This window comes from Trachurus japonicus, chromosome 9, assembly GCF_045865225.1.
Source record: "Trachurus japonicus isolate A0001 chromosome 9, Traja_1.0".
Taxonomy (NCBI): Eukaryota; Metazoa; Chordata; class Actinopteri; order Carangiformes; family Carangidae; genus Trachurus; species Trachurus japonicus.
In genome coordinates this window covers 39,528,120-39,555,800 of record NC_140915.1, presented here as the reverse complement: position 1 = coordinate 39,555,800, position 27,681 = coordinate 39,528,120, and the positions used below count along the sequence as shown (strand labels likewise).

The 27,681-nt window shown below is 43.9% G+C and overlaps 1 protein-coding gene across 15 annotated transcripts in view; it reads left to right on the top strand.

The window, feature by feature from the left end:
• fbrsl1 (fibrosin-like 1) overlaps nt 1–27,681 on the top strand; it is a 271,719-nt gene that overhangs the window by 69,806 nt on the left and 174,232 nt on the right. For all 15 annotated transcript variants that reach the window (XM_085787868.1, XM_085787876.1, XM_085787867.1 and 12 more), the window contains exon 2: nt 7,729–7,953. In XM_085787868.1, coding sequence (XP_085643994.1) covers nt 7,729–7,953 — 225 coding nt within the window. The remainder of the gene's footprint in view (nt 1–7,728; nt 7,954–27,681) is intronic.

The following is a 27,681-nucleotide window of genomic DNA, read 5'->3' as shown; positions in this document are numbered from 1 at the left end:
TATTGTAGAAAATATCGTTTTATATCTCAAAAAGCATCAGGTTGGCTGTGTTTTTATTGACAGCAGTGGTTAGAGTAGAGACAAATTATGAAAATTATTATTATGACAAACCAAATTCTACAAAAAACATCATGCTGTAGCCTTTGAACTGGTGACATTGCTTTCATGTTGATGCTCTTACCCACAAATCATCCTGACAGTTATTCCCACAGGATTTAAATTCAGCATCATGCCACTGCTGCCGAACAGACACAGCAACACAGCAGCTAAGAGAACAACCGTGTTGAGCAGAAAGAGGGAGCAGTGACAAAGTGAGGGTGGTTGACTCCTGTTAGCTGGATGAGTGTAGCAGCACACCGACCTGCCGGGGATTTACACCTTATGTCTCCAGTTGGTTTCCCATGCCTTCCCAAAGCACACAGCAGCACCGCCAAGAAAACTAGCTTACATTCACAAAGGATTAGGCCTTTAACCGTGAAGTCAAATGAACAGGAAAAATACACCACATCGATTAACAAAAGGTGAAAAGGATGCGGTTCATTTGATCCGTGTGCTAGCCGATTATGCAACATTGATCACTGTAGAAATGTGTGCTCTCTCTTGTTCACAGCCTGATAAGCTCCTTGGCACACAAAATGCTCTTTTTTCTCTCTACAAGGCAATAACCCTCTGATGATATGCTTTGAGAGAAACAGGGAGTCTGGGTAAATGATTGTATGCTCTAAGTTAATCAAAGGTATGTTTGATGTAGCTGACAACCAGGTTAGATGGAAGGTGTGTGCTCTGCCGTCTCTGGACTATAAAAGCTGGCGAGTACCGCATGATTAAATCAATCCAGTCTAAATCATGACAACTCAGAGTGATTTATCTGACATGCCAAGAGCTGCTGTAATGCGTACAGAATCAGACCAACAACTGGGCAATAAATCTGCACAACCAACCACACCTCAGCCGTCTTAAAAGGAGCTAAACACAGCTGAAGTGGTGCCATGAATGACTCTGTCAATCTCATGTCATTTAGAAAGATGAAAGAGCGGAATTTACTATTTGAGTTTTCCCCCCTTGAATGCTTGGTTGAGGGTCACTAGAAAATGCCACTCAACTCAACTTTCAGATTGTTTCCTCTTCTAGAAATGTGAATATGTTCAAGAAGGACATGCAGCTCTGTAGCACCGCAGACACATGGTCATAATACATTAAAATGAGCTTTAATTGCAAATTCAAAAATAATGTGAAATAAATCAAGAGCTTGTGTTTTAGAGCCCTTTATGTTCATCACCGGTATATTATATGATGAGTTTAAACTAAAGACTCAGTAAATTGTAATATTATGTCCTCTCCTGTTGAAGCAGATCACTGGTTTACACTTTATGGTCATCATCAGTCAGAGCATGATGTGATGATGGGTAGAAAGTTTGGTTCTCTCTCCTAACAGAATTGTGTGTACCGTTTAGTCAACATAGTGCCACATTGTTAAAACATTACCTAGTGCACAGTCCAGTAATCAGCCTGTCACTGACACCTTTACTTTGCTGCTCTGGGATGTAACCTGATTCAGAGCTAAGGTGGACTTTCACACCGCCATGATACCAGACACCTGTAGTTTGCCTGCTTCTTTAGTGTGAGTCTAGATAGTCTTACAATGTAATAAGGAACTAACTTTTTACATTTAAAAGTGGCTATGTTATCATTTCCACCACACTGTCTAATCTACACAAAATAAAGTTTAGCATATTTTTATTAACAGTTTTGCTACAGCACCAGTTCTGAGCACGGTACAATTTTTACAGCGGCAAATTTTCCAGAGAGCCCTATAATCTCTTTGTAGCACTGCTTAATGTCGAAGGAGGTGTACCCTGCAGAGCTCTTTGTGTCGCCTGAATAATTACTGGCCTTAGAAAGAAGAGAGCACTGGAGAAAGCGTGATGATGTGCATTAGACACCACCATCCCTCTTTATCTCCCTCTCTCTTTACACACCCTGTCTATTTTTCTGCACTCCAGGCTCCAATTGTGAAGCTCCTTTGCCCTCTGGTTTATGCACGCCTCTGCCTCGTGAAGACCGTCCTCTGCAGGCGGCTTCAGGGTTGCTGACATTCCCCTGTGCAGACTGCATAAAGCGTCCTCTGAGAGCTGAATTTGCTTCCATGGTGGATCTCAAGGCCCCAGCATAGCCACGTCGAGCCGTACACTTTATTGTTGCCAGTATGGAAACCTGTGTTGGATTTTATGTGCTCATACCCAGACATGCCCACTCCCACACACACACACACACACACACACACACACACACACACACACACACACACACACACACACACACACATTTCAGTCCCCATGCAGCCTGGAGCAGCTACAGAGCTCTCCTGTACTGTTGCCAGGGTAACATGGTCGGGTCAAACCAGTTGAGCAGTCTCCCCTGCCCCCCCCTCCCCCTTCTCACCTCGTTCACTGGCGTGCGCTGTTTCTCTGTCCGTGGCTTGTCCTCCCCCCTCACTGCGACCCTGTGCCTCATCATATCTTGAGACAGTTCTTCTCCATTTCACTCACTGCCACATGTCTGCCCCGAGCTGTCTGCCCCGAGCTGCCTGCCCCGAGCTGCCTGCCCCGAGCTGTCTGCCCCGAGCTGCCTGCCCCGAGCTGAACAGGCTGGAATGAGGGACATCCACCACTCTGGCTTCTTTAGATCTGAACTAGTGAGGAATCAAAGGCAATCCTCTTAATCCTGAACCAGAAACTAAAGAGGCACCAAGGGTGTTCTGAAGAAAGGGTGAGAGTTACGTTAGACCACACAGGTTTCAGGTCTACTGAGAGTTAAGAGATAACATCATGCATACCTCATTTATAAGGCATAATCTTTAACTGCTGTAGAGTGAATACATCAATGCCATTTTTACAAGCGGTAACGCATCTACTTTGCAATTATTTGCATCGGTATTTTTTCATTTGTAAATGGGTTTTTAATAATACAGAGTGTGGTAAGACCGCTCCATTATGTGTAGAGAAGAAAAACCCCACTTCAGGCCTTTGGCATATGGAAATTATATTACAACTAAGCCGTCGCTGGCAGACACACAGTGATGGATTACCCTTCTTCTCCTGGAGCTATTATAGATCTATTGTCAGAGTCATGGACTGTGAATAAATGGAAATGACACAGATCGACAATTAAAATCTGTTTATTACTGATAGAGCACAGCAGACATGAGACAGTAATGAGTGCAGGTGCAAATGGTCTAAATAAGTCTAATTGCTGAAGCTCAGTAATACAAGGCCACACACAAAACAAGATTAGAAATCATGACACATTTTTCTACAGAAACCCACACTGTTTTCTCTTTTGCTATTCAGTGTTCAACTTGTGTGAACTGTACAGGTTTGAAAATGATACATTAGGTCACCGTAGGATGAGCAAGGAGAGTGTTGAGTAGCTTCACATTTTATTTTCTCAGTTCCTATTGTCCTAGAATGAGGTCGATAGCTGTTACTTTCCTACTTTTCCAAAACATCTGAGGACACTGAGTAAATTGTTTGGGGAGCATTTCAAAGCACAAAAACACGATAGAGGAGGGAAAGATGTTTAACAAAGCCCATCACCCTGGTGAGTCCATATCAAAGCCTATTGGAGGTAATGCCATGTAGACGTCTTGGCACACATACACATTCAAATTCTAAGTCCAAACTGTGTAACGCTGCAAAGAAACATCATGCTGATGCTGAATGGAATGAGTGAGTGATGCGTGGCTCAGAGGAACAGGTGTCGAGTATCCAAAGCTCTTTGTTATTCGAGAGCAGTTCAAGTCACCACAAATGGGAAGCTCCTCCCCACGCCACCCTGGAGCTGCACCACAGCCTGACTCTTTACACACTGTAGGTCACACATGTTGAGTTTGATGTCCCAAATGTTGCGCTTTATTATCCAGTTTTAGAGAGGATGAGTGAGAATGAAAGGTCACATGATGTTAATGGATTTGAGCTCGTTGTATTTGCTTGACGGGCCGTTGCATTTGGCAAGCAGAGAAACTGAAATGACCCAGAGATGCCACGTTTCATTTCAGCAGAGCAGGTTTCAGGCCAGTTTGGAAACCAAGATACTGCAGTTATTAAATGTCTTGCTGAGCTAAACCACAAAGAAAGTAGAAAACCGCTCCTTTAGAGAATTTGCCCTGATCCTGCAGAGTGTCCCATTGATTTGATGAGTGAGAAAATACAACAGTAGACTGGTTTCATCACTCATTTTGAGGTTTGGCACCAGAATTAACTGTCAGTATTGGGTGGATCCATCTTCTCTGCTCACAAACAACTCACAGTCTTTAGCTCCAGTTACTAATGTCTACACTACAACTGTTGTTATACAGACAGACACAAGTAGTCATTCTGTGAATTTTCATAAGACATAAACAATAAAAGAACATTTTGTTTTCCTAAGATTTGGACCTGCAGGCCACCAAATCTAATTCCAATTTTGCACTCCCATATCTGTCATCTTTACTTAGATAATAATAATCTCCTTTAATTGTTGTATACAAATGCATAAATGTGCACAGTTCCTGTAAGTCCAGTCCTGCAATTGAAGATGCATGTGTTCAACTGTCCAATAATCTTTGTGCCACTTGTGTGTCTGCATGTTTTTTACTTGTGCTGACTGACACATCATAACCTCAGTGATGCTCTTCAGAATGCTAATAAGGCTCCACATTGATGCAAGTTGATATTTAATTGATCCCCCACTTACTGCTGGTTTTCCCACAATGGTACGCTTCAATTAATTAGAAAGGAGAAGCTAAGGCCAATTGCAAATTGCAATCCCGACTTAAAGGTTATTGACGCGCAGTCTTACTGAAGCTTCAGTGTTGCCTATCAGGAGCAAAACACCTGATTGTGTTCTCAGTGTCTCCTGTTTCTTTGTGTTTGTAACAGCTCTTTAAAGGTGCTTCTGTTAATACCAACTGGCACCTCATGAGAAAAGAGGAGCTGCACTGACTCTGAGCCTTGTGATGCCAGTGTCAGTGTCATGACATTAAATCCCTCTCTCAAAGAGGTGTCAGCCTGTCAGCAGCATCACTTAAGCATTCCTCTGTGCTGGTGTAATTGGTGAAGTGAGGTTAGACCGATACATGGACTACTGTCTTTATGGACAAACACATTGCAGCTACTTTGACTATGACCGTACTGTAAGTTGTCTCAAGTACTGTTGTGCAGGAAAGTGTTAAGAGCACTTACATACAGCATGTTAATCTTTAGTCTATAGTCAGTCTATTCTGTTACATCATGCACTGTGGCACATAAATGGAAATTACTGTGCTAGCTCTCACTATGAAAACAATCAATCTTCTAGCAGTCATTGAGCATCGTGCCCAGTCTTAAAACGTGTTAGAGTAATTTTTTTCCACTAAAGTTGTGAGAAGAAAACCTAATACACTGAAATACTTCATGTGTTTCCAAACAGCTGGGAATTGTACCAGTAAGTAAAAAAAAAACAGTTCAGCCACAAGCATGTTCAGTGTAGCACCAAATGCCGTATGCCAAAGCTCCTGGACTAGAACATCATAATGAAGGTGTTTGTGTGGGTGGTTTAAGGATTTTTGCCTTCTCACTCCCTCCCTTCCTCCCTCCACTATTAAATTGTAGTAAAATTGTACTTCTTGATTTTCACGGCAATTTTTTTGCAGTGCCTGAAACATAACCACCTTTTGTTACAGAAGGTGTCATTCATTAGCAGTTACAGGGTTAATGTGTTAGACATCTGCTAACCTCCCACCCTCCGAGCCAATAATTTGATTATTCATACGGAGTGCTGAGCGAACCGCGGTCGGGCCGGGCGCTGCTGGCTGTGAACAGATGTCGGAACGTGAACCAGCAGCCCTCGGCCTTGAACTCCATGCAGCTTCAAGCAGCGGCACGTCGTCCTCCGCCATTCAGACATACAGCGATATCCACCAAAAGGCTTCACCAGGCAGCGGCGTGTCACATCTCCACTCAGGCCTGATGAGATCTGGAACAAGAGGCAGCAGAAGCCCAGGAGGAGGACACCATTCAATCACTTGACACACAAGCAGGCAGGCAGCGGTGGTTTCCACAGGCTGGCAGATGTGCCCATGTGTCAGTGTGTGTATATTTCTTCACCGTCATGTTGGGCTTAACTCTCCTCACGCTGCCAGTGCATCTAGAGCTCAGGTTGACCTCTGTCAAGTTTTCACGTCTGTAGATAACTCCAGGTGGTGGCTGCCTGCCACTTGTATTATATGAACCAGAAAAAAAGAAAGACAACCAGTGTTAAACCTGAAGTTAATCAATGTCATGTAGCAGGTCTGACTGACATGCTAGTCAGTCATGCTGTCATTTCCTTGCCAAGCTTAGTGATAGGTAATGCAGTAGGGTTCTGACACACAGACTGTGTAACATGTCATCGGTTTCTGCATCAATGTGTTGTAGCAAAGTAAACTGAGCATCTTCACTCTCTACATATAAAACACTGGCTGTAATTTCAACCCTGAATGGGTAATTAGAGAGTTTCTGTGAGCGTTTGAAAGAACTGTATATAGGCAGAGCAGCTGTGTGAATGGTAAACAGAGTGGAGTGCACTCTTGTACTTTGAAAGACACGTTTAGGCTGACGCTAGGTTCCATTGTTTATTTGCTTTTTCAGACACACAATGCTTTGATTGCTATGATGAGATGGCGTTGGATATATCAGTGCTTTTAGGAACTGGGATGCAGAGTTTAATTCGCGAGACAGAAACTGCTCAATTAGAGCTAAAATGAAGCAAACACAAGCCATGATAGGCCATACACAGCATGGTGCCATTGATGTCTTCCTGTGCAGTACTGGTCATGGGGTGAGCAGGGAGAGAAGGAAAGCTACTGAGCCAGATACCAGGCAGTTTGCAAATGGTGTTTGGTTTCACATAAACAAACGCCAAGTCTGCATAGGCCGTAACCTAAGCATGAAAGGAATGATTAGTTAAAGGGGGAAATTGCTTGGTCATAGTGTAAGTGTAGAGCGACTGTATTTTCTCCAGTGTGTGTTAAAGCAGCACTTCACATCATAAGCTCATTATATCTGAGCCATAAAGTGATTATGGGCTCCAGTAAGGCATTGTTCTGCTGTTGACAGGATTAAAGATTTTTAGAGAGAGCGAGCGAGCATCGCCGCTCTTTGCTCGAGTGTTTGCTTGCTTTGTGTAACCCAGCAGTGAAAGGGGCTGCGCGCTTGACTATCTGCCAGCTGTGGCACACCCTCACTCCATTCTTTTACACATTCATCTCCTGCCAGTCTGTCTATCCATCTCGATATCTGTCCGCTTTGTTCTTGTTCAAAGGCGGCTTTAAGTGTCGTATTTCATAGACTTGTCATCACCTGGTGTACAATTGTTTCAAGGTCTTAAAGAAAATCCTTGAGACACTAAAAGCAGTAAATCTCTCTTGTCAGTGTGGCATTGATTAGTAGCTCTGTCACCACAGAGCAAGTGTGAATTCCTATGGAAAGTGATATGGGCTTTGTAAAAAGACATTATACAGCATCCACTAATACTGTCATGGTGATTTGTAATCATTTTGTTTCTTTTGCTGTTAACTTTTATTAACCACACTCATACCATCGAGGGCTACAGTAGCAGTGTATCCACTGCTCCACTATGTGTATCATGTGGATGTCTCTATTCATCTCCACACACTTGGTCATCTGTTAGCACCGAGATTCTAACAATCTTCTTACCACCTCTCTGCAGAAGAAGAGCGGAGTTGTGAAGACACAGGAGAAGAAGGAGCGGTGGAAGGAGAAAAAGGTGGCGAAGCGGCAGAAAAAGGAAGATGAGGAGGTGGAGGAGGAAGAGGAGAATGTCCAGCCCGTGGTGGATCCCCTGGAGAACGGCTTCCTGCATCACGCCCAGCGAGAGCAGGAAAGGATGAACGAGAGGCTGCTGAAGAAGACCTACTCCAAGAAGAACAAAATGGTCAGTGCCTTTATTTTACTTTACAGGCAGGAAATCCTGTTGCACTGTGTTCAACGAATACGACCATGTTTTGACATTTGCTTTGACATTTGCATTATTATATACACACAACTCTTCTTTTGAATACACTGTGTACCCTCCATCCGTCTGACATCTGCTCCACATTCACTGTAAGGCAGAAGAAGGAGGTGAAAGAGGCAGCGTCTGACACCCTTGTTAGGTGTGATTTGACTTATTCTTGTGTCAGCAGGGACTTTGTACCACAGTGCTGAAGAAATAGCTTCACCTCACACGAGACACTTGAGTCCCCTCTATCTGCACAACATCAAACCACATCTCAGCACTCAGCGCTGGAGAAAATCATTTTCTTCAAATCCATCTGCTAAAGGTTGTCATGTGGAGTTTTGGCCCATTTACAGCTGTCTAAAATTGACTCTTTATTGCCACAGTCATTTTGAAAATGGTGTATGACATGTTTTTTTAACATTCACTTGGCTATCTCTGTTGTCAGATTGAAGCTTTTGACAGAGCTCCTATTGTCCTCTGTGGAAGTGCAGGTCATTGCCACAACAGCACAGTGGGACTGTAGAGTCTGTATCTGTCTACAAGTCCAGTTGCCTTCGATTCAATGTGTTGCCCAGAGATCTGTCTGGGGTTTTGTAGTTGGTAATGATGTTTCTCACATTGTGGTTAATGGTAACTGTGGACAATAGCTTCTTGTCTCTTTGTGCTGTTAAAAGTAACTTTCTGCAGTGTATTTTTAATGGTATCACCTTACTGGGCTGGCAGTTGGTGCCAGTAGTTGCATTTATTTATTCAGTCATTTATTCTCAACAAGTGAGGTGTCCTTACTGGGTGTTAAAAGTGAAAACGAGTGTTTTTCCCATCATTCCGCTGACTGCCTCCATAGACTACCCGCCAACTGTGATCATCCAGTCTCTCGCTGATAGCAGGCGGATGGCTTGTACTCGTCTATTTACAAATGTACTGTATGTGACTTGTGTATGCCAATGAGTCCTGATGCTACCCCAAAAGTGTTTGTGTTTGATGAACAGATTGTTGGTATGCTGCCTTCAGGTGGCTTTATGCTGCCGTTCTATCCTTGTTTTCCTTCATGACTGCAGAAGTGGCTTTCTGTTTGTTTATACAGATAGCGGACTGCCAATATGCCCGGCTTCAAGCACACTGCTGAGCCCACAGACTCTGAGTCTGTCTCAGTGAGATAGCCCATCTATGTGTTAACAGTTTGTTTAAATGGGCGGATGTTTTTATGCTCCTGTTCGAGGCCAGGATCCACCATAGTGCTGTTGAGGATAAGAGGGGAAATGTAGTCAGGAAGCCAAACTAAATAATGAGGCTATGTAGCCCGGGGGCCTCCTCCACAGACAAAAATATCTCTCTTAGATAAGATTTCCTCAGGAAGTTAACATGGCTGAAAATGAGTTTGGCTGTGATATTTAGTTTGCTAAGAGACAGTTGGACATTATGTATTTAGCTGATGCTCTTATCCACAGTCTAAGTGCAATAGGCTGCAATTACTCAAACAGATCTACATTCTGCTGTAGATAATAAATCCATGATATCAGCAAACTGCTGCTGTCATATTAAAACCTTATAACTTCAGCTGAGCTGAATTTCATATCTTACACTAACTTCCTCTGAAGATTTACTGCACATGCTCCCTCGGAGATTAAGATCGTAGAGAGATTATGAAAGCAGCTCAAACCATACTGGAAGGGTAAAACTAAAACAATTTTTATTTCAATTATTTACCCCCCTATTTCTCTACCCTGTTGTGCATCATACGGAAGTAGAGACACAGAGAGTCTGGACCCTGTGTCTTAGATAAACTATATTTTGTTTTATGTGATATTTATACATGTTGAAATGGTTTCATATGGGATCTGTTTATTTCTCATGTTCTTAAGAACCAGTGTTGCAGTTTTCAATATCGTGTAGGTGGTACTTCTACAGATGCACTATTCTTCGGCTTGTAGTATTGACTATATTTTGACAATGAAAAACAAACCAAAAAATGAAAATAGTAACTACAGTAACAAGCTCCTGGTTCTGCAGATATGTGTCTTTATGTGACAGTTGCTGTATTCTCTCAGTAAAAGGCCGTCTATGACACTAAACCATTGCAATGAATGATTCCTCAGCGCTGTGCAGTATCTTGGAGGACGTTTTTAGACCGGTGAAGGCACATTGACCCCAATATCGTTAAAGTCCTAAAAAACACCTCAGTCTGATAGATAACTGCAGACGTCTCTCTTCCCAGCTGGACAGATCAATAAAGTACTGCTGGCTTCCTGTTCCCTGGTGGTTCCCTGTTGCTCTTACTTAACTTCCTTTTTTCTTTTTATCAGTTGTTTGCTTTAATCTTGGTGTTTGTCTGAAGCATTGTTTGACTCTCTCACTGTCTGGGATCAAGCAGCTAAAACATCTTTCAACCTGCCCTGGCTCCTGCTCTCTGCATGCAACAAAAGCATACGTACAGTACCTTTAGCATATGACTACAACTCCCAATTCCCAGCTACGGTGTATTATTGTTTTAAGGACTAACAGTTATGCTGTGAAACAATGCCACACAATTCCTGCTATAATCACTGTGCTGATGAATGAGGCTCATGACATGATCATGTTGCATAACAAATGCATTATAGATAACACTATGAATAATGAAGCAGTTGATCTGTGCCTTTAAATAAGCATTTAGAAAGCTCAGTGAGTCATCGGTGCTTTAGTCAGAAGTAGAGTTGTGTTTGAGCAGGGCTGTTTGTTCAGATCCTAACGGCTTCTTACCTCACAACCACCTACTGTACTTCCATAATACTGTATAAAACTTGTTTCCAAACAGCCTATGGCGAGAGAAAGAACATTCACACATGACCAGACGTCTGCTGAGGCCTGAGGGTCGAACTCATGCTGTGTGCCAACCTGTCTCACTCATGGATGATCTGAACAGTTTGATTACTGCAGCTTCACTCTCATTTATCTTTACAAACACAGACACGTTTCCTCAGGTTATTGTCTCATGAGGTGTGGAGGTATTCTTAGATTCATTATTGACTCTGCATCAAGTGTTTGCTCACTCACTGCTCTTTACAAACAGTAGGTCAGCCAGTTCATGACACTGTGTCAGCTATGTACATTTCTAGGAATTGTTACACTGTTGTCCAGATTAGATAACAATGAGCACAGCAGCGGTCTGGACCCATGGCTCGATTTTATTTTAGTAATTCTTAAATGACTATACAAGAGTGAGTGCTTGAGGTACAAGAGGAGATCAATACATCTATTCTTACTTTACCCTCACCCCCTGTGATGATTCAGTCCCTGATAGATAGATAGATGGATGGATAGATAGATCCCATGCATATAAAACAAGTCCGCATCCAGATGGACTGGGTTTCGATGAGGAGCCCTTTGTGGATTTTATCTGCCGTAGAAAATGTCCCTGGCAACGGCACCGACAGACTCTACCACAGTCATGTGCTTGTTTAGTATTCACAGCTCTCTTTGCTGGCAAGTTATCTTAACAATGGCATGAACACATAGTACTGTTCATGTACTCTTACTTACATCAACAGAGGCTTACTGTAGATCCTTCATACAACGTAACAGATGTTAGCAGATGGATGTGCACACATAAAGACTTTTGTCTGCACAGAGCAGCCATCTGGGCTTTAAAGCAGGTGTGTGTATGAGACTGATTTTCTCCTCAGTCTGATATGAAATAGACGTGAGGCTCATTTACAGCTTCGATAACTGTTGCACTTCTTCTGATTCCCTGAAACAAACGAGTACTCTGACATTATGACAGATCAGTCTGATGGAACACACTGATGTCTACATTCAGGATGCTTTTAGGGCGAGTGCACTTCAGGCTGCCCCTCCCTCTCTGTCCATATCTCTCTGCTTGGCTGTCTCACCAGTCAGACACGTTTCCCCTAGTGCATCAGCCCCTGTGATCTGCAGGAGAGGTGATGTGTTGCTCCCCTCACGGCACCCTGGGGTGCCAGTGGCTCGCCGCAGGACATGAGCTGCAGTGTCAGAGCCAAGTTCTTCACAGGGGTGCAGCGTGTGTGTGTGTGTGTGTGTGTGTGTGTGTGTGTGTCTGTGTAGGCATGTGTGTGTACATTTCTCTATTGGACTACCAACCAGAATGCTAACAGTGTGTCATCAATCAAAAGTTACTTACTTGCCGACGACCAGATGTCAGATATCTTGAACTGTGTTGGACACTGTCTGTACACACAGGGACTATTTTCCTGTCACATCCTGTGAGAAACAGTTTCAGCAGCAGTCACACTCCTCTGGAGGTGCTTTTGAAGGCTAGTACTGACATTGTTTGAATCGCAGCCAAACATTTGTACCAGCTATTTGCATGTGAGAGAAATGAAGAATAATGAATATGTGAATAAATGAAACACAGTTTCTTTTGAATTTTATTTTTGGCAAGAGTCAGGCCCAAAAAGCTCATTGCTGAAATCCATGCAGATGCAATTCTTTTAAATGGGTTAGTTCTCCTTGAAAGGTTCAGTCATTATCAGCTAAAACCCAACTAGCAGCAGCCAAAACAGAGTCCAACTCAGACAGCTGAAAAGTAACAGAGGACACACACATCCAGAGGAGAACACGATGAAAACAAAGAAATCAGATACATTCAGTGTCATTTTGGTCATTAACTTATTATTATTATTATTATTATTATTGTTAATGTGAAGAAACGACACTGCAGTCTAACCTATAGTTGTTTTTATCTGTCATGCCGGTACATAGCAGAGGAGAAGCTTGCAGGTCCCCCAACAACATGGCTTTGACCTTCACTCTGCTTCAAAAGGGGGTCATGAATAACACATAATGCTGACTTGCTCAAGCTACACGCTGATAGCCACATATATACATCACCTTCCCTGTCCATTAGTGCAGTGCTTTACCCTGAGCAGGCACACACAAACACACACATACACACACATACACACACCACTAACAATGTCATATAGGAAAACACCTCTGGACACTCCACTCTATTATTCCCTCCCCCCCTCCCTCAGGTAAATCCCTCCCTATCAGACCAGCCTGTGGACATAAAGCCAGTGTCCTGCATGCCTCTGTCATACTGTAGCTGCTGCAGGATTACTTCCCCGGCCTCATATCTAGGTGTGTTTATAAGCAGTAAGCCAGCCAGAGACAGATCAGATTAGCTGGGGCATTAACAGTGCACTGGAGCATAGTTCAGGGGCAGCCTGAGAGCCGCGATAGACATGAGCACCGCTGCCCATCAGCAGTGGGGTGGGGGTAACAGCCCGGCGATCAGGATGACTGATAACTGTAGGCTGGTTGTTATCTGGGGTGCAGCGACCTTGAGTGGTACCCGCTTGACTCAGGAGACGCCCAGTGTACAATACAAAGAGAGTAACAGAATTAAAGGAAAAGCCTGAATAAATAATTGGAGAAACATAACAAATGCAGATGCTTCCACACAGGAGCATCACATGGTAGAGATAAGCTGTTAACATTCAGTCACACTCTGTGGCCTGTATCAAAACGCTGAACAGGCCCAGTTGTATCAAGAGGAAAAGATCTAAGTTCATTGTGGTGTCTGCATTTAGGGTCTATGCATCGCTTACTGGTCATTAGTGTGAGGAACAACTGTGACTTTTCCTCGCTTGGCTAAGAATGTTAATGCAGGAAGTGATCAGACTGTGTCAAGAGCAGTGTGTCCACAGGTGCATATGGAGAGGTGTTATAGTCAGGTGTTATAGTCAGGTTACAGCGCTTAAACCCCTCATTACAACGATGAATGCACACATGAGAGTTCAGCGGTGCACTGATCTACAGAGCTGCAGAAAATGTGCTATAGTCAGATGAAACACGGTTCGCCACATTTTCAACAAGTTTGCAAGAGCCTGTGTTGAACTACACCAAGGGAACAGTACATGGCTGAATGTGTGAACCTACAGTGAAGGAATCCTGTGGCTCTGTTATGCTAAAAGGGGGCGGTAGGGGGCGGTAGGGGGGGCATTTTGCTGGCATGGTTTGGGACTGCAGGTCGCTGCAATCAATGCTTAGTTGTCCTGAGTGATCACCTCACACCCTTTGATGAAACATGATGTTTCATGAGGATGGAAATAATGTAAATGCTGTGTCCTGCACAGCCACCAGATCTCAACCCAGTAAAACACCCACAGGACATCATCAAAACACCAAATGAGTGAATATCATTTGGAAGTAGAGAGTGGTGTTTATCCCCCTAGTAGAGTTTAGAGACTTGGAGAATCATTGCCTTATTTTACTCAGCTGTTTGCACTTTATGCTACAGTTAAAGCTGCATATTTCATTAAATGTTTAATGAACTATAATCTTAATTGTCTTTATTTTTAGTTAGCATATACCTTAAACACTTCAAGCTGAAAGCTATGGTTATACGAGAGCAGCTGCATGCTGGTGCGATAAACTGTATGTTTTACATTCAATTTACGTATGATCCGATTAGTCGACTAATCGAAAAAATAGTCGGTGACTAGTCGACTATCAAAATAATCGTTTGTGGCAGCCCTATTGCCAAGTTATTCTGGCAGCACATGGTTGACCCAACACCACCCAACTAAGACTTGTTTCTTTGAATTGTCACCTGTCTGTAGCTCACCTGGCTAACTCTGTTCCAGCCCAGTTTAACTGGTAAATCCTCTCAAATTTGGAAAGTCTCTGAGCTGCAATGAAGTACAGCTGACTTATGTCAACTTTTCCACTAAAAAAGTCCCATTTAATGTTGTAAAGATAGAAAACCTTCATCAAGCAGCCATATGTTGATGGAGAACAACTTCAGTATCATCAATATAATGTAGGTCACTTACCAAAACTGAAATTTGCTTTAAATTTGACATTTTCCCTCCACCTCATAAAGAAATATTTGTTCCATCTAATCTCCCGAGGCTTACACGTTTTGCTCAATCTGCTTCTAATGTTGTGGTTGATCAAGAACTGAAACACTATCTACTGTTGCCCCTGTAATGAGATCAGTCCTAAAATGTGAAATCCTTGATGTAATTATAGGGTTGGAAAGCTTGTAAGTGGTAACATGATAGAAAAGGCCTTTACTCCTATTACTCAGGTTAACACTGCAATTTAACAAAGAGCATTATTAGATGAGTGGATAATGAGGTGCGCTGCAGAGGTGTCTGCAGGCACATCATACGCAAGAGTGTGTGGCTCAGTGTGTGTGTGCCGAGTAGAGAGCCAGAGATGAGTGGAGGAGCGTGACTTGTAATAAACCTTGACAGATCAGTTAGTTAGATGCTTGTAGCTTGAACATGCACATGATGCATAATCACATGTCAGACAATTGTCTCCACCATATCAAAGACAAGTCAACAGAGGAACATACACTCACGTCTGGGGAAGGACGTGAGGAGTTTGATCTACAGTAAAAGCTTTGGCCCAGATTATTTAGAAAATAGTGTAATGTCTGATTACGATGATGATGATTAGAAGTTCCCCAACAATCTTAGTTCTCTTGGCTAAGAATTGAATGGAAACTTTGAATTTCCTGTGTTTTATGCCGTCGCTGATGGAGCTGATGGTGGAGTTTATTACATTATAAGCACTACAAAAGGCACAGAGGGACACATAAGCTATATATTTATGTATATTGCCGATACTGTTAATTGCTTGTTATTTTATCATTGAATCTTTAGTTGTAGTTTGTGCTTTTGCACTATAAAATGACATGTTGCTTAAACTCTAGTGCCTTCCTGTAGGGAACCTCAGTTGCAGTGGCTAAGGAAAGAAGAGTTTTACCCCCCAACAAGACTACACAGCTGTTCTGGGCATTTGAACTAGTGACTCAATCCAGACCATATTCACATCATGTTTGTTTTTATGATGTGGTTACAGCATGCCAGTGTGAATTATGACTCAAATGAAAGATGTATTCCTCAGGATTTTATCTTTTTTTTAAAAATATAAATTAAACTACGAATTAGGAATTTAATTAAATTTTTGACTTCATTAACTTCAAGAGCAGACCAAAGAACATTTGATGAGCTTCCAGCACATACTGTATGCTAGTAACATCAGAATGACATAACTAAGAAACATTTTCCCACGATTAATTAGTAAAGCCAGCTAATGAGAACATTGATCGGACAATGTTACATGAAAGGTAATATGTCACTATGATACACGTTACCATTAATTGATTTATAGCCTAAGAATGTTTTTAGATTGAAGATACTGTGAATCCACTCAGTAACTCAAATGGTTGAATATTTGAAATTGTCTGGCAATTTAGTTGTAGTTGTTGTAGTCTGTGACAAACCATGGGTATTGACTGAATTTTACAGTAGAAGAAATCCAAAAGTTCCCATACATAACCAGATAATGAGAATTGGTAAATTAATTACTGCAAATGAATTCCAGGGAACAACTGGCACAGATGTGTGATTCATGGTTTAAAAAAAGAAAAGAAAAGAAAAAAGGCCAGTGGACTTTAATCCTCCCCTCTGTGAGATGATTTTCCTATATGAAGAAGTGTCTGGGAGTTCGTACCTTTCTCTCTCTGTGTGTGTGTGTGTTCAAGTTTCCTAAATGCCATCTATTTTTGCCCCGCAGACGGCTTGACCACAGTGGATTTAGTGTAAGCAGCCAAACTCGTCCCCGTGGGTTTCCACTGGGACTGGTGGTGTTGACTTTGCCCAGGATGCCAAGGGAAGGCTGGGAAAGGATGAGGGAACAGTCCCACTGGTGTTGAAATGGAGGCGGGGGAGGGCAGGGAAGGATTTAGTGACCACTGCTCTCGTCCCAGGGGATGGTTTAGAGTTGAACCGGGTCCCAGTCTGAGCTGGCCCCAGATGGTTGGATGTGGAGAGTCGCTAAACTCAAAGGTGGCAGATTGTGGAAAGGGCAAGAATGTAAATGTGACTATGATAAATATAACCCATTAGAGCGATCTCAGCAAAACCTCCTTTCATTGGAAGCACCAGTAGAATCATGTTGTGAGTAAGTGTGAGTGTGACCTCCAGGAATATTTAGCTCTCTCTGGATTTTTTCGTAAGGGTCTAACACCTCTCCCAGCTACAGCCGCAGCCCCCCACATCCTTCGACAACGAGAGAGAGATCTGCAGAGAGACAGAGAGACTGAAATAGAACTGGAAATAAAGGCAAGAGAATGACATAGAGCGTCCGAACCCAGACAGCCTCTGTGCCCGCTGTGCTTAGCCAGGTGAATATTGCATGGGACAGTGCACAGTGATTAATGTCAGGCCATGTAAGGTGCTTGGCCGGGTTGCTGTAATGTAGGTCCACACACACACACACACACACACACACACACACACACACACGCACGCACACACACACATCCCTTCACTTTTAACAAGCCCCAGCCATTGAGATACAGCAGGGCTACTTCAGAGCAACCACTCTGGGGACAATTAGGCCTGGGAACATTAAATTAGCAGGGATCTAAAGTCATGCTCTGCAGGAGCTGTGGCTATTGCATGCTGGGATTCGACTAGGTAACACAGGCAAAGAGAAACTCCTCCTGGACACAGTGTGCTAGCTGATTTTGCTGTACATGGTAAGAGCATTATTTTAGAGCGATGTTAAATTTTACAGTTACATTGTTGCGCAGAGGTTTTTCTTTGCAGTCATTATGTTTTGGACTCAGGAGGCAGGTGTTAGCCACAATAAATTTGTCAGGACATTATTTCTCTGTGCTATGCTTGTTGCCTACTTGTGATTACTTTCTTTTTTTTATTTTATTTATTAAAGTGGGACCTCCCAGGCTACATCATCTTCTAGTTATGCATCTACTGGAGAATCTGTAGCTATAGCAACAGATATATTGCCCCTGGTAGATGTTTAACTAGAGCAGACAGCAGGGAGAGCCACTTTATTACACCTTGTGCTTTATGATTTACAGTATCATTGAGGTTTATATTACAGTAATGTTTAGGGAGCAGTTCAGAAATCTGTGCTTCAGGAAATCTGGCTGTCTGGGGTCATATTCCTCCTGCAAAAGCTTTCTACAAAGTATCACAGTTGGAGCTGCAAGTCTGAAGTCAGATTTATTGTGAAGTGCTTTGATCAAACAGACTTATTACAAAGGTCGTGTACAGATGTAAACAAGAAGAGGGTGGCAGCCTGTAGCATACGAGAGCAGCTGTGTGTGATAACGCGTTTATGTGCAGTTTGTGCACCTGCATCAAATCTACCTTTAACAAGTATTCTTACTGAAGATGTCACAGGAAGCACGCTGCCACTTTGAACCGAGCTGAACAGCCCTTAACTGACACTGAACACCACAGTTCAGGGAACCAGAGAACAAAGTGTTGGAAATGAGGTCGCTCAGCCCAGATCCTCAGATGGTTCTGCTTTTCATGTTACTTCATGTAGAAGTTAGCGGATGTTGGCCTTTTTAGGGAGTGTTCTGTACATAAAAAGTGTCATCCACCGGTGATGCTGAATATTTTTCTTGTCAAAACGTAGCAGTAATGCCGTAGCGTGCAATAACATTTTAATTTTCTCATTCTAAATTATAGTATGTGAGATCTCACTTTGTTTGCTTGTGGCTTCTTATTATCTGGTGCTGTGGTGCTTAAAATATTGCTTGTTTATTTATGCAGCATGATACTTAACATTACATCGTTTTTCACGTTTGGTAAACTGATGCTCTTTTCCATGTCATCTGTGCACCAGAGAAATCTTCCCTAGAAAAGGGAAAGGCAAAGATGCATTCAGTGTCTGCAGATGTAAAAGCTTTAATGTGGTTTGTTGAATCTTCAGCTAAATGAGACATGTATTTAAATGTAAAAATAACTGTCCCAGTGTTTCATCCAAGCATTTACACAGATACCTTTGGGAAAAAAAATGAAAACACTGGTTAAGCCCTAAGAGAAGGACTGTAACTCAGCTCTATCAGGTGTCAGGTTCCCTGGTTACCACTGTGCTGGGAGGCTGGCAGCTGTCTGGCGTGCTGTGCTGTGCTGTGCTGTGCTGTGTTACATGAGGGGCTTTAAGGACATAGGGATCTCATGTTTGTTAGGGAGAATGAAACTGGGTGGCAGTCCTGAGCCTGCACCGAGAAGAGAAGCCTCCTGTAGTTGTGAGAGGTCTTTTGTTTGGAGGCCTGTGTGTTTTGACAGGCTTGAGAGGAGCTAAGACAATAGAGAGGCCAGACGTATCCTGATGCCATCCTGCACTAGGCTGCTCCACTCCACGTGTATTGTTCTCCCCCGTCTTTGCAAATGCTTCATTCTCTCCTTGTCACAGTTGTATCAATTTGTTTTAGTTAATTAGCGCTGCAATTAGCACCTATTTAATTGGATTCCATTTAATCATTGCTTGGCTTGCAGAATGTGTTTTCGTGTTTTCGCATGTGTGTCCCGGTGCGTTGTGCATCTCATTTACATGCTTCTGTTGTATCTCTGTTTATTCTTATTTTGGGTTTGTGCGTTCTCATGTGTTTACACACTGCAAACACATATGTGCTTCTGTGTATTCAGGCATGTGGGCTTATGTGTCTGCGTGCGTGTGTGTGTCTCTCCTTGTGTGGCTGTGATGAAATGCTTGTCCACTTGGCGGCGTCACAACATTTAAGCATCATCTTTGCCACTTTAACCCATTCAGGTCACTACATTAATGGGCTCTGCTGAGGCCCCTGCCCATGTTTTCATAGCCCAGTGCCTAAGGGGTGAAGGGAGGCGGTGGGGGGGTCGACGACTTGCAAAGCTGGACATTAACTCAAACGGATTAAATGGGATTAGTGATGTCACTGAGACAGATGTGATCTTTGCCGCCACAGCTTTCCCTTTCTTTCTCACCGTGCTCAGTTTTCCTGTGATACAACACTGACCCCTGCTGCATTAGACAGTCATTGCACCCTCATACATGATGTCGTGGTGTATGATGCTGCGTTAACCCTTTGCCAGACTGCATTGTATCGTCCATTGGGGGTCACTGTTCCCATTTGAAAAACATAGTGGGAGGCCTCTCCTCTCCTCTTTCTGCCATTTTGCCTGTCTAATGTAAAGCATGCTGGGGTCTGCAATATCGAGCCTGGGCGGTGAATCTTTTACAGGTTCCATCAACATGTTTCCTGCAGCGTTGTGTAATGGATGCTTAATGTGGCTTCAAAATATTGCCATGAAAACAGCATCGCCAGAGATAATGAAATGCCGCTGGAACACGGGCTCATGGGTGGGTTGTATATGCCAGCGCCATTGCTCATATTAGCTCATTAAAACGGAAAGCAGCGGTGCTATACAAGGTCAAATGTATCCATGTCAGTCAGAAATCTCATCGCATCAAGCATGTCCTACAATTACAATAACAGCTACATTAGGGGAGTCTCTTAAAAAGGGTGTATTTAGAATATTCGCGCCTAGAATGAGGCTCTGTGCGTTTTAATGGGTTGTGATTTAGGGGATATTGTTCAGACGTATATGCCTCGGAGCGGGCAGCATGTGTTTGGTTCCTTTCTTCCTCTTTTAAAGGCCATTCACACAGTAGCAATTGAACCAAGGGCTATAATTGTGTTTTCATGTACTATAGATCCTGTCATTAGGCCCCTGGGTCTGCAGGCAGTTATATGATGACAGCTGACAAGGGGGCGCGGCTCCTTTGAGGAAGAGGGGGGGACCACACGCACAAAAGCCACAATTACTTCCTGGATGGTCCCCAGAGCTCAGTGGTTGGAGTGTGTATGTACAATGATGTGGGAGAGGCCATTTGCAAAACAAAAAGAACCGAGGTGGTGGTGGTGGTGGTGGGGAGGGGAGGGGGGGTTTGTGCGGGTTAAGAATGATTGCTTTTGCACAATAGAGCATGTACACCCTGAGGCGGGGGGGTGTCAGACTGGGGGTTGACACGCCCCCCAGCAGTCCCCGAGGAGCTCAATCCAGATGGGGTGTGGCTCTTGCGGATAGGGAGAGAAGGCCAGGGTTTGTCCCCTGGCCCCCGAGGGGAGGAGTTGGCTCAAGGGGTTGAACTGTCAGGGTAATATGGGTGTGAAGCGCCCAGTATGTTCAGTCACAGGTTCACATAGTGTGGGGGGTGAGGGCTGGGGGCACTATTCACGGCTATTACTAACAGGTTCAACGTTTAATATTTACAATACAGTATGTGAAGATTTTCTAGTTTGAATACAACAGCTAAGGCTTGACTAATGCAGATGGTAACAAGATAGTATTTTTCTTGTAAGCGAAGGTGTTTCTTTAGAAAGGTAGATTGTTTATTTTGAAATGACTCTGATCTTTTAGCAGACCTGCTTTCAGAATGAAATGAGTCAGAATAAGACACAAAAGAGTCTTTCGGTGCTCAGCGGGTACATCAGGGTGTAATTGAGAGGTGTGACATGTGATTGAAGTCGAAGGGAAGACTTGAGCTGTGACACTGAGTCTGAGACATAACAACATCACCAGTCGGTGGTGCGTCATTGCAACACTGATTGGATAATATCTGTGCGGCGCGGTGAGCTGTGAGCACGTTCTGCAGGGTCGCAGAGCTGAATTAGCCTGGTCGCTCTCAGTTTAATTAATGAGCCAGTAGTAGTCGTATAATTGCTCCTCAAAGTGGGGTCCCCTCTGACGCCGGTGTAGAGCAGCGCTGTACACACCAGTCTTGTTTCGAATGCTCAGGTCAGCTCCCACAGGTCTCATCTTCAGCAGCACCCCCCCCCCAAACCGCCAACCCCAACCTCTACCACCGCTGCAGCCACAGCCACAGAGGGATGCATTCAACTGGTACTGGCTCGCATTAAATATTCAGCAGCAATTTTCCCGACGTTTGAAATAATACCTTGAAATGTTAATGCGCTCCCACTGCTTGTTTTAAGTGGAAGGCATCCCAAGGTGCTGTGTTTGGACTGCGCCGGTGCAGGGGGCTCTGTGCTTAAACTGCTGTTGGTGTGAAAGTAATACGCTACACTGGAGAATTACCACAGCCAGGCACTTGGGTCAAGAGGAGTATGCTATTCTTAGTGGCAGTCCTCCCACCTCCCAGCTCTGCTCAAAAATCCTCATCTGACTCACATATACAGTACGTCAAGCACACATACAGACTTCTGTGCTTTAACAAATGCAGATACGCACACACGTAGATATTTACTTCGTATAGCTGTGTGTGCATCCATATCTATCTCACACACATACATACATACAGGCCTTCATACATAAACACCCAGGTACTGCATGCACACACTGCATGTCCCCTCTGACATTGATTTTCATTAGACTCACAATGGTTGGCATGTTGACAGTTTCACCAGCGCCCTTGCTTCTAAATGTGTCCATTATCGGGGGATTACACCAGCCCAGGATTTATACAGTGACAGGCCATGATCTGATATCCGCTGCCATTAGCCTGACCTCACCCACTAGGTGCCTCTTCAACCTGATCCTGCCGGAGACATAGTGATGTTATCAGGCCCGGTGATGCCTCCATCACCTGATACACCCCGTGGATTAGTAAGGGACTTGCCACCGGCTGTTCTGTGGTGAGAAAGCATCGCAGTGTGCCTGCAGAAGCTGACATGGCTCAGTGAAAATATTAATGCTGAGCTTAAAAGGTCCAGGTAGTGAGGTTTGCATATCACACATATCAAAATAGTAGTTTTTTTTAACTTGTCAGGTAGATACACACAAACACACACACACACACCACACTTGCTCAGATTTTCTTTCCGCTCACAGTCGGATGCAGCAAGCCTTGGAGAAGAACTCACACTTGGCTGCACAGTTCCCCCATGTGCCTGTGCCCTTCAGACCTGACAGAAAGGCATTAAATATTAGTGGCGTTTTACAGCGGGTTTGTAACATGGTTATTCCAGTCACTGGGCTTTCCTTCCCACTGTCTATGCCCACTGTGGGGCTGTGGGTTGACAGCGCTGGGACAAAATGCTAGCTCGAGGGAGGCTAACCTGGCTGTGAGCCTTGGGCAGTGCATATGTGCACACTCCAACACAATGTGGAACCAGGAGCACGAGTTGGTACATGGAATTTCAGACGTTACCATGCTGCAGAAATGTTCCCATGGTTACATACCTCTTTGCATACAGATAATGAATGGTAAATTTTGTAAAGCCACTACTCTAATCCGTGTGCAACAGACATGTACAGTAAAGGCATATGTCACTGGTGTATCAGGATAAACAAGAGGTGGGCACAATGACAGCAGATGTTGTTGTTTTTTTTCCATATGCTATTATGACAACATTAGACTAATACGTAATAGCATTAAATCATGATGACAACATTTTATATCCAAAAGGTCACACGTCAACTTCACAGTAACATCATAATGCAAATGCACTTACTGTAATACCATTCCTACAGTCTTTACATTATGTGATGAGCCTGGACAGATGTGAATGTAAAGTGTTACTTGATTGGTCGGTGGAAGCATAATATCAAGGCAGTAATTCTTTAATTTCAATACTTTCAAACACCTCTGTTGTTTGTCCTTAATGTGAAGTTTGTACTTGTATTCGTTATAGACACAACAGCCCATGTCATAGAGTAGACAGCTATATCATGTGGGTGGTGACCAGTTGCTGTCTTCATAGTTCAGCTATTCTGTGGGCATTTAATTACCATCCAGGAGACGAGCCAAGTGGCAGGGCCAGGTCCTGGCAGGTTTGTTCAGAGAAAACTGAAAATCAAGTGCTGCCACCTTTAGTCTGTATTGCATGTTTTTCAATTAACCAACAATGAAGGAAGAGGAGGCAGCACAGACAGGGGCAGCTGGGATATTAGTTAGCTATTCAGCGAGGATCGCTCGCATGTCTTGCCACATGACAACCTCGCTGACATGTCTGGCCTTTGGGTGGCGCAGAGGGGTTTGTCGCAGCAAATGACAGTGACCTCCCCTGTGCCCCGCTCCCCCGTCACCTCCTGGTGGAATTGATTAGGCATAATTGGAGGGAGTCAGAAGCTGAGGCAAGTGGTGCTAAATAAATTTGGGTAGTGTTAATTGTAGATTCCACTGTGTCTGTGTGTGGCAGTGTGAGGGGTAGAGAAACACTTAGCCACCGGCTGACAATGGAGGATTAATTGGACTCCTCCAATGAACATAATTAGACTGATTGTTGGGAGAGATAAAGCAAAGGTTTTATGAGTGCAGCAGCACTGACAGTGCTAAGAATATCATCCCTCTTCCTTCTCCTCCTTTCCAATTTCCCCTCTGTGGCGTAGTCCCCTTGTACAAAGTTAATGCTCCTTATTCCTCTTTTAGCTGTAAGGGAGTTGAAATCCCTGCACACAGGGTAGGAGTGGATCACAGGTTCATGGTTACTGAGCCTTACAGTGATAACATCTCTTCAGGGGAACAGTCCAATCTTCTGTTCCAGCTACAGTGCAGCCCCTGTATCCATGGTCTTTGATTACATCAGTTATTGAGGTTTTATTGGTCATAAATACAAAGAGCAAGAGAGTCCTCTGCCTGACGGGGGAGCTACCATACATGCAGAGGATGAGAGGAATTCTTGTCAGCTGTCCAGAACATATGAATCCAATTGTAGCTGGGGTTCATTCCTGCTGCAAGTGGAAATGATTTGGGAGCCCCAGAGCATTACTCAGGCTTGGCCAGGACATTCAGCAGCAACAACAGCAGTGACTTGTGGGACTCCAGGATCAATCAGGGCCCCATCCCCACCACAGAAACTCACTGAGCGTGAGCTGGGCTACACAGTGCTCTGAAAGAGCCCTCTTGGATGGTGCCCAGGTCTCAAATAGAGAGGAGGCCTCCATAGACTGCTTCAAAGAGGAGGGCGGAGGGAGAAGAACAATGCACTTGACAAGATTCATCAGCAGAGGTTAACCACAAACAGCTACATGCTAGCTGCTACTATAAATATGACATGAGAAGATAAGATGAAGAGCAGCAAATGGAGGAATCAAAGAACATGTCAGAGGCTTTCAGAGTCTATGCCTTGCACTCTGCAGGATCACAGTTTGACAATAAAAGGAGTTGAGTTTCCCGGAAAAAAATAGCAGGTGATGAAAGATGGTGTTGAAAGTGAACGACAGTCTTAAATTCTTTTGAATGTTTGATTAATTGGCCAGTATTCAAAACATGTGTTCAGCGTTTTGAAGTAAAGTATGGAGAATAAAACCCACAGTCAACAAAAAAAGTAAGGATGATTATTTCCATACCATGGTTTCTGAAGGCTTAGGTTGCCTGAGGTTCTTTGACTTTGTATCTTACATATATTGATTTCAGCCATAGCCATATGCAGTGTATTGAATAATTTCACTCTTGCCTCTTCTGCTGAACTGTCTGCTATGTCTAGTTCAACATTCACTAATCCATCTTTCTGTATGGCTAATACATGATAGCACTCCTTTAGCTTAATGTTAAATGTAATCAATTGATATGTTTTTGTAGCGATATCCATCATTTGTCCTCTATGTGATTAAATCATGCTTCTCTTCTCCCTTCTGCCCAAGAGGTATGGCAGAACAGTGAAAACTGACCTTACTTGTTAAAACCATCCTCTGAAATCTTCAAAGAACTGGAAACATCTGCACAAATGTTGTTTCCATGGACACCTGTCATGTTTCTGCCTCGCTCTGAATGGGAAAACAATGTCGGGTTTCTGACCTGAACCAAAGACTAAAAAAGTCAGCAAGCTTTCCTGACTGACAAGCAGGCAGCCTGGGGGGGTTGGCTGAGCAGAGCAGGGCTGCTGAGGGCCGAGGGTTGAAGACCTTGACTCCTGCACCCGTGGTGTGATGGAGAGACTTGGCCTTCCAGCGAAAAAGAGACAGAGGCCTCTGCTCAAAGTCGAGGTACCTCGGGGAGACGTTTTGATGCATGATGGGTGGAATAAAATAAAATAAGATGGGATCAACCCAAGCAGCAGCAGCTATTGGTGGAGGGGTGGTGGTTGCTGTAGCCCTCTGGCAACGCTCAACCTAAGGCTAGCTTTGCCTTCTATCTTCTGTGTTTTACTATATGGAACTCCCACTGGTGCCCTGAGAGAAAACGGCCTGTTTTAACATGTTCTGAAGCACATCGACATATCCGTTTTAACTCAGCTGGGCATAAAATGGGGAAGTGGCTCCCCTTTGAGGAGAACTCTCTGACCTTGGCAGGAAGTCTGAAAGAATACAGCCGGATTCTTGGCTTTAGTGTTTTCCTTTTGTGGCTTATTTTTAACATTCATGTTTGGTTTTTTTTGTCATTGGCTTTCGCTTTACATCTTATAAAATCATTATAACTGTATGTTCAAGTACAGCTGTGGAAATAGGGGTAATTGATCACCATGATTATGCTATTGACTGAAGGCTTTTTTTATTTTAGCTTTTCTGTTTTCAGCTTTATTTCAATCCATCCTGCTGTTGTAGCTGCTTGTTAACTCAGGGCTGTAATGAATGCGGTTTAAGGTCCACAGTGACAAAGTGTTTTCGTCATAGATACTTTATGAACTAGCTGGCTAATAGAGGGAACTACGGTGGTGCATCAGTTCCTACTGGGCCCTGCATCTTCCTTGATTGATGTTTGGTCCCTCTGTGACTCTTCGCGCCAGAGCAGTCTACTACTGACTACAGAGAGGGTAAAAAGTGAGAGGACGCAGTCCAGGCCTTCACCAGAGAAGGCCATCTGATCATTTTGTCTCACAAGTTGTTTTACCTTGGCCGCCGGGTGGCTCCCACCTGGCCCCAGTGGGGTTGTGACTACTGAGGGTTGGCCGAGAAGTCATGGCCACAGATTAACTCCGCTATTTATGGCCCAAGCCCGTCTAACTGCAGCCCCAGAGATGGGAAATATTGCTCACTTAGCAGGATTACTGGGTGCCGTAATGCCCCAAAGGCCTGCTTTATGGCAGGCCATAAATGTTCCCAGGGAGAGGCAGCGAGAGTCGGATTGATTAGTGCTCCGGAGGAAAGTCGATCCGTTACCCACGCCCCACTGGGGAACGCTGTGATGGATGCTTCCGGGAGGTGGAGAGAGGCACTGAAAGGGAGGGGAGGGCACTTTACTCTGCACCACACCAGACCTAGACATCCCCACAGTGACACAAGATGGAGGGCCCCCATTGCTTGCGGGGCAGCAGGAGGTTGTCAGGCAGTCACAGAGCTATAGCCCCGCTATGCAGTGGCCCTTCGCCATCCCACTGGCAGACAAATGGAGAGGCGACCTTGCCACATGCTGCCATTTACCAAAGTTCCCCTTGACACCTTGCGTTGCCCAGACATCAGTCATTTCAAAAGATAGACCCCACCTCCACCCCACCCCCCTCTGGGGCAATCACTTGATACAGTAGAAGGTCTGATATCACAGCTACAGCTGGACTCTTTTACCTCTATTAGATGTCTACTATCTCAGTCCAGGAATACTAAAACTAAGTTGATTCCCATATGGTTAAATGGATGACATCCTCAGTTTAAGAAGATATTCCATTAAAGCCAATTGAGTATAAGGATGTTTAAAGGAAGTCTGCTCTGCAGGTTCCACACCTTCTCCAGGTTTAACCCTTTTCACTGAGAGTTTCTTATATCTGATGTGCGTGACCTCCCCAACACCTCTTTCAAACCAGACTCTGGCCCTTTTTTGATTCTCGATTGCTGTGTAGTGCATTATGTGTGGAGGTTGTTTAACTCTACCTAATATACTTTGCAGTTCCCTTAGCTCCATCATGTATTTAACAGCTTAGACAATGATTCTCCATAAATATGGAATTTGTTTGGAGCTGAGTCTGTTTCATTGAAATGTACTGAA